The sequence below is a fragment of the Rhinopithecus bieti genome, unplaced genomic scaffold (assembly GCF_001698545.2).
Source record: "Rhinopithecus bieti isolate Rb0 unplaced genomic scaffold, ASM169854v2 scaffold_759, whole genome shotgun sequence".
NCBI classification, from domain to species: domain Eukaryota; kingdom Metazoa; phylum Chordata; class Mammalia; order Primates; family Cercopithecidae; genus Rhinopithecus; species Rhinopithecus bieti.
The window spans coordinates 611,391-628,603 of NW_016803631.1; the positions used below are offsets into that span (position 1 = coordinate 611,391).

The 17,213-nt window shown below is 37.5% G+C and overlaps 1 protein-coding gene across 8 annotated transcripts in view; it reads left to right on the forward strand.

Moving 5' to 3' along the window:
- Positions 1 to 17,213, forward strand: part of GOLGB1 (golgin B1) — an 89,624-nt gene that overhangs the window by 19,051 nt on the left and 53,360 nt on the right. For 3 of the 8 annotated variants that reach the window (XM_017891121.1, XM_017891087.1, XM_017891094.1), the window contains exons 5-10: positions 462 to 590; positions 4,554 to 4,679; positions 7,186 to 7,308; positions 8,453 to 8,566; positions 9,826 to 10,270; positions 11,984 to 12,099. In XM_017891121.1, coding sequence (XP_017746610.1) covers positions 462 to 590; positions 4,554 to 4,679; positions 7,186 to 7,308; positions 8,453 to 8,566; positions 9,826 to 10,270; positions 11,984 to 12,099 — 1,053 coding nt within the window. The remainder of the gene's footprint in view (positions 1 to 461; positions 591 to 4,553; positions 4,680 to 7,185; positions 7,309 to 8,452; positions 8,567 to 9,825; positions 10,271 to 11,983; positions 12,100 to 17,213) is intronic. The other 5 variants (XM_017891103.1, XM_017891115.1, XM_017891127.1 and 2 more) reach the window with 3 other exon arrangements.

The window sequence follows — 17,213 nt, forward strand, 5'->3', positions numbered from 1 at the left end:
CTTCTCACTTAACAACAGCTATAATTTCCTGAGCTCGCTCCTTGATTCTTCAAGGCAACAAGACTTTGGGTATTCTATTAAGGTTTAGTCCTGCATGGCACTGACTGATTTTGCCCTCAGAATAAAAGCTGTCAAAATGGGACACTTGGTGCCATTTCTTCCAATTATCACATCCCCTCCAGTATCTTCCTGCTTTTGGTTGCTCTCCAGTATTTTCAGATAGCTGTTTTCTATGTTGTCCACAGTTTTGGGTTCACATGCTTGGTGTGAGGAACTGTTTGGCCATACGAAAACTGGACAACCCTAAGATTTCTCATTTGTTAGATCAGCTGGGTTTTCTTGCTCCCATCAGTTTAATAAAATTATAACTAAATGGTTGTAAATGAAGAATTAGAAGAAAATATCAAATATATATTAATTGTAATTCTTTTAAATAATGACTTTATCTCCTGCATTTTCAGCATGACAAGAGTTCTACAGAGGAAGAGATGGAAGTAGACAAGATAAAACATAAACTCCAGGAGAAGGAGGAACTAATCAGCACTTTGCAAGCCCAGCTTACTCAGGCACAGGCAGAACAAGCTGCACAGGTAGGGATGGAAGTTACTTCATAATCATTAGGTTAATGAATCACTAAAACCAATGGATTATTATGTGACAAATACAGTTTTCTAGATGCACAATGGGCATTTATCTATGTATATATCAGTCTCCTTTTCTTCCTTTCTTCTTGTCTGGTAATTTTATTAGAATATGCATTGGTGTTTGTCATTTTTAGTTGTTATTCATAGATACCCAATATACTCTTTCAATACATCTTTTCGCACATTTTAAGTTTTTTTGTTTGTTGTTTTATTTCACTTTAGGCATTCTGTTTTTTGTTTACTTTTGTGTTTTTTCTGTTTTGTATCTTCTATAGTGCAATGAGTTTTTCTTTTATATTGGATTTTCATGAGTTCAGTCACCTCATTTCTGATTTTCTAAATCTGATTTATGTTTTCTCTCATCTCTGTAAATTTTTTTTCTTTTCTTTTTTTTTTTTTTTTTTTTTTTTTTTGAGACAGGGTCTAACTCTGTTGCCCGGGCTGGAGCACAGCAGCATGATCTCAGCTCTCTGCAACCTCTGCTTGCCAGGTTCAAGCAATTCTCCTGCCTCAGCCTCTCGAGTAGCTGGAATTACAGGCATGCACCACCATGCCTGGCTAATTTTTTGTATTTTTAATAGCAATGGAGTTTCACCATGTTAGCTAGGCTAGTCTGGAACTCCTGACCTCAAGTGATCCACCTGCCTGGGCCTCCCAGAGTGCTGGGATTACAGGTGTGAGCCACCATGCCTGGCCTGTATAATTTTCTTAATTTTTAAAAACTTTTTGAAATAGATGGCAATTTTGATTTTTTTTTTTAATGTGCCTCTGGTATGCTTTTATCACCTATAATCATATCATTCTGCTCCTTAGTTTTGTTTTTAATTTATAATAAAAGAAATTTAATTTAATTTAAATAAAAGAATTTATTTCTTACATTTATGGAGGCTGAGAAGTCTAAAGTTGGGGGACTGCATCTGGTGAGGGTCTTCTTGCTGATAGGGCTCTCAGTGGTGTTGCAAGGCAGCACAAGGCATCACATAGTGAGGGTGCTGAGTGTGCTAATTGGCCAGCTCAGGTCTCTCTTCCTCTTATAAAGCTACCAGTTCCCCTTCTATGACAACCCATTAATTCATTAATCCATGAATGTGTTAATCATTCCTGAGTTCAGAGACCTCCTGAAGCAGTCCTTTCTTAAAGGCCTTTTGTCACATTGGGGATTCAGTTTCAACATGAGGTTTGGAGAGGACATTCACACTATAGCCTTCCACCCTTGGCCCTCTAAAACTCATATTCTTCCCACATGCAAATACATTAATTCTATCCCTGCAGCCCCAAAGTCTTAGCTCATTCCTGCACCAATTCTTCTGTGAGCCTATGAAATAAAAACACAGTATGTGCCTCCAAGATACAATGGTAGGACAAGCATAGGATTCACATCATCATTCTAAAAGGGAGAACTAGGCAAGAAGAAAGAGAGTAACAGACCCCAAGCAAGTTTGAAAACCAAGAGAGCAGACATTGGGCCTTAAAATTCCAGAAAACCTTCTTTTACTCCATTTTCAGCATCCTCTGTACAGGTACAGGGGTTGGGTCCCTAAGACCTCAGGCAGTTCTGCCCCTATGGCTTTGCTGGGCTTAGTCCAGCCAGCTCTCCCAGGCTGACTTTGCGTTGCACACTGGTAGCTCTATCGTTCTAGTACGGCAGTGGTAGTTCCACACCATGGTTCCATTAGGCATTACTCTAGTGGAGACTCTGCAGGGCAATTACAACCCCTCATTTCCCCTTGGCATTGCTCTAGTGGGGCTCTCTCTGGTGGTTCTGCCCCAAGACAAGTCTCTGCCTGAGCGCCCTGGCTTATCCTTTGACATGTGAGTGGAGACTACCAAGCCTCCACAGCTCTTGCTTTCTGTGAGCCTGCAGAATTAGCACCATGTGGATGTTACCAAGTTTTACAACTCGTACCCTTTGAGCTGTGGCATGAGCTATACCTGGGGCTGCTTTGCACTGACCAGAACAGCTGGGCTGCAAGGAGCAGTGTCCTGAAGTGGTACAGAGCAGTGGTATCTCAGGGCCTATTCACAGAAACCATTCTGTCCTCTTAGGGCCATAGGCCTGTGATGGGGGCTGTTGGGGCAGCCTTAAGATTTCTAAATGCCTTTAGGGCCTTTTCACATTGTCTTGATTATTAGTAACTGGCTCCCTTTTAACCATGTTAATTCCTTTACAACAAGGATGTAAAACTGCTTCAACATTTTCAAATAATCATTATCAGCAATGACCCCACTTGTCAATACCAATTTTCCATTTTAGTCCGTTTTCTCTTGCTTGTAGCAGAATACCTGAAACTGGGTAATTTATAAGAAGTTATGGAGGCTGAGAAGACCAAGGGTGAGAGGCTGCATCTGGTGAGGGTCCTCTTGCTAGTGGGGGCTACTCTGTTTTTTTAATAGTAACTTTATATAGGATATGACCTTCATCCTTTTATCTTCCTTATTTTTGTGTCAAATTCATTTTCCTAAACCTCTATTTGGAAGGAGGCTTGATTCAGGAAAGCTTTTCTTAACAGACTTCCTTTTCTGTTGTTTTGTGTTGTGTTCAAAGATATGGAAGCTGGATTTCTGAGATTTCCTGGCTTTCTTCCTTCTGCCCTTCCCTTTGGTTTATATCAGCACTGTCCAATAGTAATAGGTTTATTTGTAATAATTAAAGACTGGAAACAATTCACATGCCCATCAATAGGGAAGTATTTAAACTGTGGTATATCCACACACTGGAATACTACTTAGAAGTGAAAAGGAACCAACTATACAACAGTAGAAGGCCTTCATTTTAAATTTTGAAATGTGTCTATATTTATTTTTGAACTTGGAAAATTCAATTATAATGTTTATCTTACAGTTTAATTATTAGTTATGATTAAATTGGTATCAACTGTTACTCATGCTGTCTGCATTAAGTATACAGATAAACACATTACAGTGTTATATAGGGGTCTAGATAAAAGTTACACTGAATCAACCCATTGATACCAACTACATATACATTTGTTACTTGTTCAACACCTCAACAGTAACTTACATGATGCAACAGATAAGATGAAATATAGTCATGCCAAAACAAAGTTGTACTTAATGGAAAAATAATTTATACTTCAGTTTTCAAATTCAAATTAAATAATGTTAAAAATTAAAAATATTTCTTTTCTATCAGACCCATTTCAAGCCCTCTATATCCACATGTGACTAGTTGATACTGAATTATACAGTATGTTTGTAGACCTCTTTCTTCTGTCTCTTTAATTCCTTTTCTGCATAATTTTTATATCACTCCTGGCACTTTCTTCTTAGTACAGGTTCATGTCTCAGAAGGGAGCCATGATGAGTCAGTTTTGAGAGTTCAGGGGGCCTAGATTGCTCTAACCCTTTTAGACCTTCTTACTGTGCACCCCTTGCATTTACCTAGTATTAAGGAATGGCAAAGCCCTGCCACTATTTTAAAATTGGCCAACTGTGCATTCCAACAAATAAATACATTGGCTCTTTAGGGGTGTCCCTTTTTCAGAGCCTTCAGATTTCACTCTGTTGCTGCCTTCTTTTTCTTATGCAATGTAAGACTAATACAATGTAGTTCTTGTGGGTTTTGGTGGTTTGTCCTTACTAACCTATATTTTATGGTTTTTAGGATGGTCTGCCTAATTTTACCATAAATGTGACATGTGGATTTTTTGGTTTTACTATCTCGTACTGTCTCTATGTGAGGATTCAGAGAAATTGAAAAATTGCCACTACTGCTTCTGTCTTCTTCTGACAAATAAAATTTTGATAATACATGCAATTTCCTTTTGTGTTCAATGGAAACTAGACCAAAATATGGTAGGCATTTAAGTCAAGCAAGAAAGGGAGGTCAAAGAATTAATAATGCTAATTCTTTTGCTTAAATAATTTTTTTTCCTTCTATGTCTTCAGTTTGATAAGAGTTCTACAGAGATGGAAGAATTTGTAATGATGAAGCAACAGCTCCAGGAGAAGGAAGAACTCATTAGCACTTTACAAGCCCAGCTCAGCCAGACACAGGCAGAGCAAGCTGCACAGGTAGGGGTGGAAGGGACCTCACAAAATTAGGATAAAGAGCCATGAAGTCCAGTGGGTTATTACACACAAGTCAATTCAATGAGTCACTTTAAAAAATCTTAGTAGATAAAAGTATAGTAGCATGGGTGTTGCACTAGAAATTAGAAGGATATATAGTAGAAGAGATTAGGAGATGTGTGATAGGTAAGTGTGTCATTAGGGAACACCAGAAAACCTCACAATGTGTTATTTACCTTGATTAATTTTCTATAGCCTAACTGATGACTGTTTCTTAGTTCTGCAGGTCCAGAAACTTAATTTCAATAGCAGACAGAGATTCAGTCTTTTAGGAATGGGCTCATGCTGAGTTCAGAAGAGACTAATAAGTAAACCAAAAGAAATAAAAATAATTAGGTTCATTCTTTCCCTAAAATAATATCTATCTTAATAGGAAGATAAATTATAGTTAGATTACTTAGCGAGCCTATAATGAGAAAGTGGTGTAGGTCATGTGATTTTAGGTTAAATGGCACCAATATGTGACATTCTTCTTCCCATTTTTTTCGTCTATCGAGATGAGACCATTTGGATTGGCATCCTCAACTTTTTCTATTTTTCTAGGTTTCTTGGTTGGCCACCCATTCTCACATATTTATTTTTGAAATTGGGTCTCACTCTGTTGTCCAAGCTGGAGTACAAGTGGTACAATCATAGATCACTGCGGCCTCAATCTCCTGGGCTCAAGCCATCCTCTCACTCACCTCAGCCTCCCAAGTAGCTGGGACGACAGGCATGTACCACCACATCTGGCTAAATTTTTTACATTTTTTGAAGAGACAAGTTCTCACTATGTTGCCCAGGCAGGCCTCGCACTCCTAAGTTCAAGTGATCCTCACACCTTGGCCTCCCAAAGTGCTGGGATTATAGGCACTGTCATTTTTTGGTGTGTGTTTGGGGGGGAGGTGCAGTGGGGGAATGCTTATGAATCATGAAAGTTTTTTTCCCTGAAGTACCTTTGTACATTGCTAATCTTATCCATTCGATGTTTACTTTATTAATAATTTGTAGTATTAATGGTGCCTTCTCTCTGTGGTTGGCCTACTGGTGTGTATACCGTTAAAATTGTATATCCTGAAATTCTTGGTTTTACCTATTAGCTTTTATTGTGTCCTTTTTTAATTTTTTATTTATTTTTATTGTGTCCTTTTATGTATATGCAGTATATAAAGTGCAGGATGAAGAAATACAAAATATGGTTTTTACCTATATGTTGCTAAAATATGGAAAGCCAGGATATGTAAATGTGTTACGAGATTCATCATAATTTAAGGCTTTCTGAATAAGTGTCAAAACAAGCAGCAGTACAAACAAAATATTTTGGGAGGCAAAAGAGGTTACTGTGAGTATGACAGTTAAGGAAAATCACATGAAAAAGTTGGGATTTAGGCAAAACCATGATAGATAGATAATATTCTAGACAAGCTGGGGAAGATAATTTCAGTGATGGGGAATGGTGTGAGCAAAACTGCAGAGAAGAAAAAGAATATGGAACATTTATGTGAAAGGAGTTAGAAATGTTTGGCTAATGAAAGACTCCAGTGCCTACACACTTGAAACACAAGAGTCCAAATTCCTAGTGAGGTTGGAATCCAGATAATAAAAAATTATGAGGATTTTCTTTTCTCCTACCAAAAAAGAGAGCCAACGTTGATTCAAGGTGTGACAAACTGAGATAACAGCAGTAAAGGACCAATGCAAAATGGGCAAGCTAACAGCTAAGCAGCATGCTTCACTGTAGATCTTAAGGAGATGAATAAGTAGATGCACACACGCACAACCTAAAAAGAAGACGAAGCACTGATACTGAGCAGCTCACAATCAGTCCATTTATTTCCATTTCATTCTGTTCAGAGTCAGTTAAAAATGAGCATGATCTAGAAGGCTACAGGTAATGACAGCTGAAAACAGCTGTCTGGGGAGGTGGTGTGGATTTAGAAGCACACCAAGTTCTTTATTAGAAGCAATTCTTTGAAAATAAGACTAGAAAGATAGATTAGTATTTCCAGTTGCAGAGAATCTTGAATAAATGATATGTTAGTTTGAATTTTCACTTATAGGGCATGAGAATTCTATTGAAAGCTTTTCAGCCATGAGCAAGAAGTGTCCAGGGTTTAATAGAAATCTAACTTAACTTCACCTTATGTGTTTAATATCTTAATCTTTCTAGAACTTTAAAAAATACACTTCTTGTATATTTAAAACATTTCTAGTAACCATGAGTGTATAATTTTTGATCAAAATTTATGTTTAGGCTAACCTCTGAATTTGAAAATAGGCTTTCTCTCACATTTCGTAGTTACTGTCTGTCCCATCTCTCTTCCAATGTCCTCATCCTTGACAATCAAAATTTCACTTTAAAAAGCTATTATCAAGTCTCAGTGTCTGTCTTGGAAAGTAGTCTGTGAGTTTTATTTGTGCAATATTCGGGGAGTGTAACTTGCATAGTTTCTCTGGTATGTGTCTTCAGTTGAGTTCCATGCAGCAGGTGGTCCGAGAGAAAGATGCCCGCTTTGAAACACAAGTTCGTCTTCATGAAGATGAGCTTCTTCAGTTAGTAACCCAGGCAGATGTGGAAACAGAGATGCAACAGGTGTGTTGCTAAAACTCAGTAGAATGACTGTCATTTTGGTTAATATTTAATCCATCACAGCCACTTCCCTACCCTTACCCACTGCCCTTCACTTGGTGTTAGTGTTTTCCTTATTGGCCTCTTTGGTGTCCTTGTCTTCTGTTGCATAAAAATTATTTATTTTGTGTTATCCTTTTCTTGCCTTTTACCCCTCTAATCAGGTTGTTGGTGCTCAAAAGCTGAGTTTAGTTGGTGAATTTATGTGATAGTCAAAAATTGGTTTCTCTTCAGTTTTCTGATTATAGCTACCTTTGTGCATTACACAACTAACCCAAAGCTTCAAATCAATGAAGTCAGTTTTAAATATTCAAAAAATTAGAGATGAAAAAGAACGATTTTGAAGCCACGGAGTCTTTTATTAGATCAGTAATTCTTTTTAAAAAAAATTTGAGTAGATTTTGAAAATTGGCTTCATTGTATTTGAGTTCACCATCTACTAACTCAAAGTATTTGATTTCACTTAGTGTGTAGTGCAGTGTGGTACTGAAAGGCACTTCAGTGATACTTTATGTTTGATCTGTTTAATTAGAGTGAAAAGTAATTAGAGTTAATTAGAGCAAAATCTTCTAAGTTCTAAGCAATCTTTCAGAATGCACCACTAAATAAAGTGTTAGAATACAACATATTACTAAGTAGAATACTAATTGTGTATGCTTATCATTGATTTATTTATTCAACAAGTGTTTTTCAAGTGCCTGCTCAGTGCATGAAACTAGGAGGAGAGAAATGGTTCTTGCCTGCAGAGAATGTTCTCTTGGGTGGGTAAGATGTACATGTTACCTATGCTATCTAGGTACAGGTTATTAACTGTATGATTTTGAAGGCAGATATGTGTCATTGTTTTTTTCTAATTTTTAAAGAGGCTCCCTAATTCAGGGACTTGCTTGTGTCTGGGTCTGGTTGTTGCTGGTGCTCTGGAGAAGACATTTTGGAGAGTCTTTGTTGCTGCTGGATGGGGAGCATGGCATGCTGGTCTCCTACTCTTTAAACTGTCATTTTCAACACCCCAAAATTTAAGTACACAAATCTACATGACATTTTGAAAGAGAAGCAAATACAAGCACTCATTTGTTAGCACATTATGTCTAAAATGTTTTCTTCTCAGAAATTGAGGGTGCTGCAAAGGAAGCTTGAGGAACACGAAGAATCCTTGGTGGGCCGTGCTCAGGTCGTTGACTTGCTGCAACAGGAGCTGACTGCTGCTGAGCAGAGAAACCAGGTACTGCCTTCTAATCTTTACTTCCTGCCTTGGGGGGTATTCATTTCCACTTTAGTTTGCCAGGCAGTAGATATAAAAGCCTATTTAAAGTCTTCAGAGAATTGATGCCATTTATCCATTCTTTCAGTGAATACCTTGTACTTAAGTGGTGGGGATGCAGTACAATTAGGAGCAAAAATAAATACAGTTCTTTCCCTCATGGAGCATACATTGCCCTTCTTGATTGTTGCTCTTTCCCTTTGCCATTTTAGGTCTAGGGTCCTAGTTTCTCTGGAATGTCATACAGATTGAGTATGCCTAATCTGAAAATCCAAAATGCTCCAAAATCTGAAACTTTCTGAGCACCAACATGACACCATAAGTGGAAAATGCCACAACTGTCCTTGTGGAACAGGGTAACAGGTCAAAGGCAAATATGCACAAAATCATTTAAAATACTGTATAAAATTGTTTTTAGGTTATGTGTATACGATGTATATGAAACAAATGAATTTCATGTTTAGACTTGGGTCGCATCCCCAAGATAGCCAAGATATTCCAAAAATCTGAAAAAAATGGAAAACTGAAATACTTCTGGTCCCAGCCATTTAGAATAAGGGATACTTAGCCTATATTATCCTTTAGTGAGTTTCTTTTTCATCAGTTACTCTTCTCTGTCTTGAATGATTTTTGTGCTTTATGTACAGTCCCATCTTTTCTTGTTTTTGTCAATTGACCTTCTGTTGGATTGAAATGATCTCATTCTGCAATATTCCCTTGAATCTGAGGTAATCAGTAATGAGTAATGCTGATCTGACTATAATCCATCCTGCCATTTTCTTTCTCATATTGTCCTGATCTTCATTCTCATTGAACTTCATTGAATTCCACTTTGCTCCTCCAGTATGTTAATTCTTCCTTACCCTTGCTCCTTTCCGTGTCCCATATGGACCCATGCTTGACAATTTGAACTACCTTTTTTCTAGCCCTTGGACTCCTTGTGTCCCTATCCTGTCACATCCAAGTAGTCTCATCATAATGCAGAATTGGTGCTACAGTCCACATTCTCTGTTTGTTTTTCTGGCTGCCTGTGTGCTGCTGGAGAAAGTCAGCCATCTCCTCTCCTCTTAATTTTCAACTCTCCTTCTTGAGAAGGGCTTTCTCTCTAGCATAGAAACATATTTCCATTTTTTTCTTTCCTACAAGAAGAAGCACTTTACAATGCTTGTTGAAATGAAATAATGTATTTATGGCTCATGAGACTTTGTCTTTTTTCTTAGATTCTCTCTCAGCAGTTACAGCAGATAGAAGCTGAGCATAATACTTTAAGGAACACTGTGGAAACAGAAAGAGAGGAGTCCAAGATTCTACTGGAAAAGATGGAACTTGAAGTGGCAGAGAGAAAATTATCCTTCCATAATCTGCAAGAAGAAATGCGTCATCTTTTAGAACAGTTAGAGCAAGCAGGCCAAGCCCAGGCTGAACTAGAGTCTCGATATAGTGCTTTGGAGCAGAAGCACAAAGCAGAAATGGAAGAGAAGACCTCTCATATTTTGAGTCTTCAAAAGACTGGACAAGAGCTGCAGTCTGCCTGTGATGCTCTGAAGGATCAAAATTCAAAGCTTCTCCAAGATAAGGATGCTCTGAAGGATCAAAATTCAAAGCTTCTCCAAGATAAGGATGAACAGGCAGTTCAGTCAGCCCAGACCATTGAGCAGCTGGAAGGTCAGTAGCTGATTGCTTTTGAAGTCCACGTCTCTACCACCTAAGTGGCTTGTATTTCATATTTTCAGGGATCTGTTAATGAAATCTTTGCTCAAACCAATTGAACCAATAGAAGGACTGAGAAAAACAGCTCTTCTGAACTTCTTGATGCATTTTACCTGCCTCTGACTGGCTATAATCTGTCTTAATATTATAATTATCATTATAATACTAAAAATGTGATAGTGATATTCCAGATATTAAATAGAATGCTATGTTAAATATGACTCTGATCTGAAGGATTCAGTGACTGAAACGAGTGGGATTTGAATTAGTTTTTGGAGAACTCAGGCCAGATCTAGGTGCATAGGTTAGGAGACTAAATTGCATGGAGTCATCCATAAATCTAAAGATGAATGGGTCTCAATGCTTTTCTTATAGGTGAAAATCTCTTTTCACCTGATTTCTTATAGGTGAAAATTTATCCTTTAAGAAGGTATAAAGGAAATATGTTATTATAAAAGCAATATGTGCCTCTAAAGAATTGAACATTTTAGAACTTTATAAATTAAAAAGTGAAACTTCCTCAACACCAGTACTCCATCTCACCAATCCTCTTCCCCAAATTATAACCTTTACTAATAGATTGGCATAGACATAAAGGAAAGATTTTAGAAAGAATTAAGTTGAAAATTTGTATTGAATAACAACGTTAGCCAGACAGTTTTTTGTTTGTTTGTTTGTTTTGAGACAGAGTTTTGCTCTTGTTGCCCAGGATGCAGTGCAATGGCGTGATCTCGGCTCACTGCAACCTCCGTCTCCCGGGTTCAAGTGATTCTCCTGCCTCAGCCTCCCGAGTAGCTGGGATTGCAGGCATGCGCCACCATGCATTGTATTTTGTATTTTTAGTAGAGACAGGGCCTCTCGGTATTGGTCAGGCTGGTCTCGAACCCCTGACCTCAGGTGATCTGCCCACCTCGACTTCCCACAGTGCTGGGATTACAGGCGTGAGCCACTGCGCCCTAGCCAGACAGTTTTGAAGGGCATCACACAGGACTAGGGTGTTACATGAGCAAGCTGTTCTCTTAAGTATGTTAATGTTTAAAACCATGTGGTGGAATCTTGGTGGAATCCATAACACCTGTTGAGAGTGAAGAAAACAGAAACCCTAAAGCCATTTTCAAGGAGGAAATGGAATGAACTTTTAAAAAATGCCTAGGGCCGGGCGCAGTGGCTCACGCCTGAATTCCAGCACTTTGGGGAGGCCAAGGTGGGGGGGATTACCTGAGGTCAGGAGTTCGAGACCAGCCTGACCAACATGGTGAAACCCCATCTCTACTAAAAATACAAAAATAATTAGCCGGGCATGGTGACACATGCCTGTAATCCCAGCTACTCGGAAGGCTGAGGCAAGAGAATCACTTGAACCCATGAGTCAGAGGTTACAGTGAGCCGAGATTGCATCACTGCACTCCAGCCTGGGCAACAGAGGGAGACTCCATCTCAAAAAAAAAAAAATGCCTAGGTTTTATTTTACTTTTGAAGGAAGTGATTTACTGAGGTGTCCTTTGGTCCTTGAGAACATTTAAACAGTTAATAATGTTGTCATTGGCATCCTAATTTTAACTAAGGTAACTAAACTAGTAAACAGCATACAGTGTATCCTTAGAAGATAATAATAACTACATTTCAGACTTGAAGCAAATATTATATTTATTTGTTTCTTTTCCTTAGATCAACTCCAGCAAAAATCCAGAGAAATTAGCCAATTTCTAAATAGACCACCCTTGCAACAACATGAAATAGCATCTCAGACTTGTTTCCCAGATGTTTATAATGAGGGCACACAGGTAATTAAATGTGAACTTCTTATGAATATTAACTGTTTGTCTTTGCTGTATCTGTACTTCGGTGCTCTAATGAGGATTTATTCTAGAGAGCTATATAAACCTTATGTTTTTTCTGCCTGAAAAAAATACTTTTTTGAGGACAATTCTATTTGAAAGGAATCATGAAAGGCATTAATGCAGTGTTTCAACAATAAAGAGTAAGAAAATAATAGATAACAAATACCATGGTCTCAGAAGTCTTTCTGATTCTAAGGTCTTAACAATTTGTATTGGAGATGAATCATTACTTTTGCTTTTATAGTTAACTTTCCCAGTTCAGAAGTTTTTTTTTTTTAGTTAATTTTCCACATTCAAAAGTTTTTTTTTTTTTTTTTTTTTTTTTTATAAACTAAGATTTGATCAGGTTTAGTGAACACAAGTCAGTCTAATCAAACTTAAAAGTCTACTATGGAAATCATATTGTTCCCATTAATTAATTAACAGTAAAAAAATAATGGCCAAGTAGCTTCTGATTGGCCAGTATATTCTCTCTTCCTTCTACAAAAATCTCTGTAGAGAGCTAGATTATAACCATTGAACGCTGATGCAGGCTGATTGAGCCTGAACATCAAAATGAAGGTGGTTAGTTTGGTGTTCTTAATTGACTAATGTCAAGTTGAGAAAACTAGATTCAGTCATCTCCATTGTAAGATTATACCCTTCCAAACTCACAGACATATTGGTCAGCAGAGTCCTGTCGTTCCTGGGCTGTACTGTCCACTGATAAAAATTTTTATCTCTTGGTTTCTAGCATCTAGGGTTTCCAGTCTCTTCTGTTCTCCCATTCTTGACTTTTTCCTCCAATGTTTTGTGAAGATATTTTCCAGCCATTCAAATAAGTTGAAAGAGTTTTGTAGTGAACGTCTGTATACCCGTCTGAATTCTATCATTAACATTCTACCATGTTTGCCTTATCAAATATCTATTTATTCATCCCTCTGCCCATCCATCAGTTCATCTTAAATTTGTAATACATTTCACTGTAAGTTGTGGACATCAGTACATTTCTCTCTAAATATGTCAGCATTCATATCATTGACTATATTTCAATATTTATTTGTAATTATTCTTTTTCTTTTGAGGTAAGATTTATAAACCTTTAAATGCACAGCTCTTAAGTATACCATTCCTTGGGTTTTGTCAAATGCATTCACCTGTGTTGCCCAAACCCCTATTCAAGATATATCACGTTACCATCACCTCACAAAGTATCCCTGTACCCCTTTATAGTCATCCTCACCCTTCCCCTCCAAAGACAACTACTGATTTTTCACCATAGATTAATTTTGCCTGTTTTACAACATCATATACATTTAACCATACAATAGGGGCTCTTATGTGTAAAGCTTTTACTCAGCATATTTGGAGATTAATCCATATTGTGCATGTATTATAATTTATTCTTTAATATTGCTGAGAAATATTTTATGAACATGCTGAATTTTCCTTTTACATGATTGTACTGCATTTTCCTATTGATGGACACCTGGGCTTTTTCATGCTTTGGCTATTATGAATTAAACTGCTATGAACATTCTCATACAAGTAGTTATGTGGACATACATTTTCATTTATCTTCAGTAAATACTAGTTGAGGAATTGCTTTGCTGGGCCATAGAGTACCTATGTGTTTAGCTTTATTAGGAACTGCCAGATCTTTTCCCAAAGTGGTTGTACTATTTTTTTTTTTTTCCAAGACGGAATCTTGCTCTGTCTCCCAGGCTGGAGTGCAGTGGTGTGATCTCAGCTCACTGCAACCTCCGCCTCCCGGGTTCAAGCAATTCTCCTGCCTCAGCCTCCCAAGTAGCTGGGATTACAGGCACCCGCCACCACGCCCGGCTGATATTTGTATTTTTAGTACAGACAGGGTTTCACCGTGTTGGCCAGGCTGGTCTCAAACTCCTGACCTCGTGATCTGCCCGCCTTGGCCTCCCAAAGTGCTGGGATTACAGGCATGAGCCAGTGCACCTGGCTGTAGTTGTACTATTTTATACTCCCACCTAAAATATATGAGAGTTCCATTTGTTCCGCATGTTCTCCAAGATTTGGTGGTGTCAGTTTTAAAACATTTTGGCCATTCTAATGAGTATGTAGTGGTTAAAATTTGCATTTCCCTGATGACAAATTATGTTGAACTTTTTTTCTTGAGATTCTTAGCCATATGTATACCTTCTGTTGGTGAAGTGTCTGTTCACATCATTTCCCCATTCTTAAAATTGAGTTCTTTATCTTTTTATTATCAAGTAGGAATTCTTTATATATTCTGAATGTTAATCTATTATCATATATTTGGTGAATATTTTCTCCCATGCTGTGGCTTGCCTATTCATTTTCATCATGATATCTTTTCGTTAGCACATACTTCTAAATTTTGATGAACTTATTTATCATTTTTTATTGTTTTTTTCCTGTGTCCTGTCTGTGAAACCTTTGCTTAGCCCCAGTTCATGAAGATATTCTCTTATGCTTTCTTCCACAAGCTTTATAGTTTTAGTTTTCATGTGAAGTCTCTGAATCTCAAATGAATTTTTGTATGTGTTGTAAGGTAAAGGTCAGGTTGTTTTGTTTTTTCCCATATGGATATTTCGTTGTTTCAGTACCATTTCTTAAGGAGACTTTACTTTCCTCATTGGATTCTTTTGCTGCCTTCATTGAAAATCAAAGACTAATACATCTACTTCTGAATTTTGTGTTCTGTTATATTGATCTATTTGTCAGTCCCTATGCCAGTATCATAGTCTTCATTATTGTAGTTTGTTGTTAGTCTTGAAGTCAAGTATTAACAGTATAAGTCCTCCAACTTTGTTCTTCTTTTCAAGATTGCTTTGATTATTCCAGGTCCTTTCCACATAAGTTATACAATCAGCTTCTCAAATTCTTCTTTTTAAGAAAAGACAGTGAGATTTTGAATGGGTATTGTATGGAATCTATTGATCAATTTAAGGAGAATTGACATCTTTACTAAACTTTTCAATCTACGAATATAGTATGTACTTCCATTTATTCAGATCTTTAATTTCTTTCAGCAGTGTTTTTTAGTTTTCATTGGAGAAACTGTGCACATTATAACATTTATTCTGAAGTAGGTAATATTTTTGATATTATTATAGATGGAATTATTTTTATTTCATTTTCCAATGTATGCTAATATGTAAGTATACAACTGAATTTTATTAAGCTTATATTCTGTGACCTTGATAAACAAATTAATTTTATTGATTTTAGTCTCTTTTGTAGATTCTCTAGGATTTTCTATGTAAGCAATCATGTCATCTGAAAATAAAGAGAAATTTCACTTCTTTCTAATTTTATGCCTCCAGTACACTGTTTAATAGAAGTGGTGAGACTTGACCTTCTTGGATTGTTTCTAATCTAAGCGGAAAATGTTCCATAATTTGCCATTGGCTGTGATACTAGTTTTAAGTTTTTAAGGAATTTCCTCTATCAGATCATCCTCAATCTTGTAGAGGAAATTTTCTTAGTTTTTTTGCTATTTCTTAATTGTTTCTTAACTTTTTAAAATAAACTTTCTCTCTCTTTTTTTTTTTTTTTTTTTTTTTTTTTTTTGGTGTTTCTAGGCTATGTGGTTCTTCTGTGAGTAATAACCAAAGTCAAGTTGTAGCAAACATCCTAAAAATTTTTCTATTTATTTATTTTTTTGAGATGGAGTTTCACTGTTGCCCAGGCTGGAGTGCAGTGGTGTGATCTCAGCTCACTGCGACCTCCACCTCCCAGGTTCAAGCAATTCTCCTGCCTCAGCCTCTCAAGTAGTTGGGACTACAGGTGCCCACCACCACACCCGGCTAATTTTTGTTATTTTTAGTAGAGACGGGGTTTTGCCATGTTGGCCAGGCTGGTCTGAAACTCCTGACCATACCTCTTAACCATTGGTGATCTACCCACCTTGGCCTCCCATTACAGGCATGAGTCACTGTGCCTGGCCGGTTTTTTTTGTTTGTTTGTTTTGTTTTTTTTTTAAATTTTATTTATTTCTTTCTTTTGAGACAGAGTCACTCCATCGCCCAGGCTGGAGTGTAGTGATGCGATGACAGCTCACTGCAGCATCAACCTCCTGGGCTTAAGTGATCTTCCCACCTCAGCCTCCTAAGTAGCCGGGACTACAGGCACATGCCACCATGCCCAGCTATTTGTGTGTGTTTGTTTGTTTATTGGTGGAAATGGAATTTCGTCATGTTGCCGAGGCTGGTCTAGAACTTCTGGACTCAAGCAGTCCTCCTCCCTTGGCCTCCCAAAATGCTGGAATTACAGGCATGAGCCACCACACCCAACCCCAATATATTTGTTGGAAAAAATCTGCATATAAGTGAACTCATGTAATTCAAACCCATGTTCAAGAGTCAACTGTATTATCCTTTTTCTGTATTACTGAATTTGATTTGCTAATATTTTGTGAAGGATTTTTGTATTCATATTTATGAAGGATATTAGTCTATGGTTTTCTTGTTTTATAATATCTTTATCAAGTGTTGGTATTAAGGGTATGGCAGCCTCATAATATGTTCCCTTTTCTATTTTCTGAGAGTGTTTTCTTTCTTTCTATTTTATGAGAGTTTGTATGTGATTGGTATTATTTCAGTTGTTGAAAATAATTTTTTAAATACTTTTTTTTTATTATACTTTAAGTTCTAGGGTACATGTGCGTAACATGCAGGTTTGTTACATATGTATACTTGTGCCATGTTGGTGTGCTGCACCCGTCAACTCGTCAGCACCCATCAACTCGTCATTTACATCAGGAATACTTTTTTTAAAAAGAATTTACTGCTGGGTGCAGTGGCTTGCGCCTGTATCCCAGCACTTTGGGAGGCCGAGGTGGGCGGATCACCTGAGGTCAGGAGTTCAAGACCAGCCTGGCCAACATGGTGAAACCCCGTTCTCTACTAAAAATACAAAAAAATTAGCTGGGCATGGTGGCAGATGCCTGTAATCCCATCTCCTCGGGAGGCTGAGGCAGGAGAATCACTTGAACTCGGGAGGCGGAGGTTGTAGTGAGCCGAGATCGCGCCATTGCACTCCAACCTGGGCGATAAGAGCAAAACTCCATCTCAAAAAAA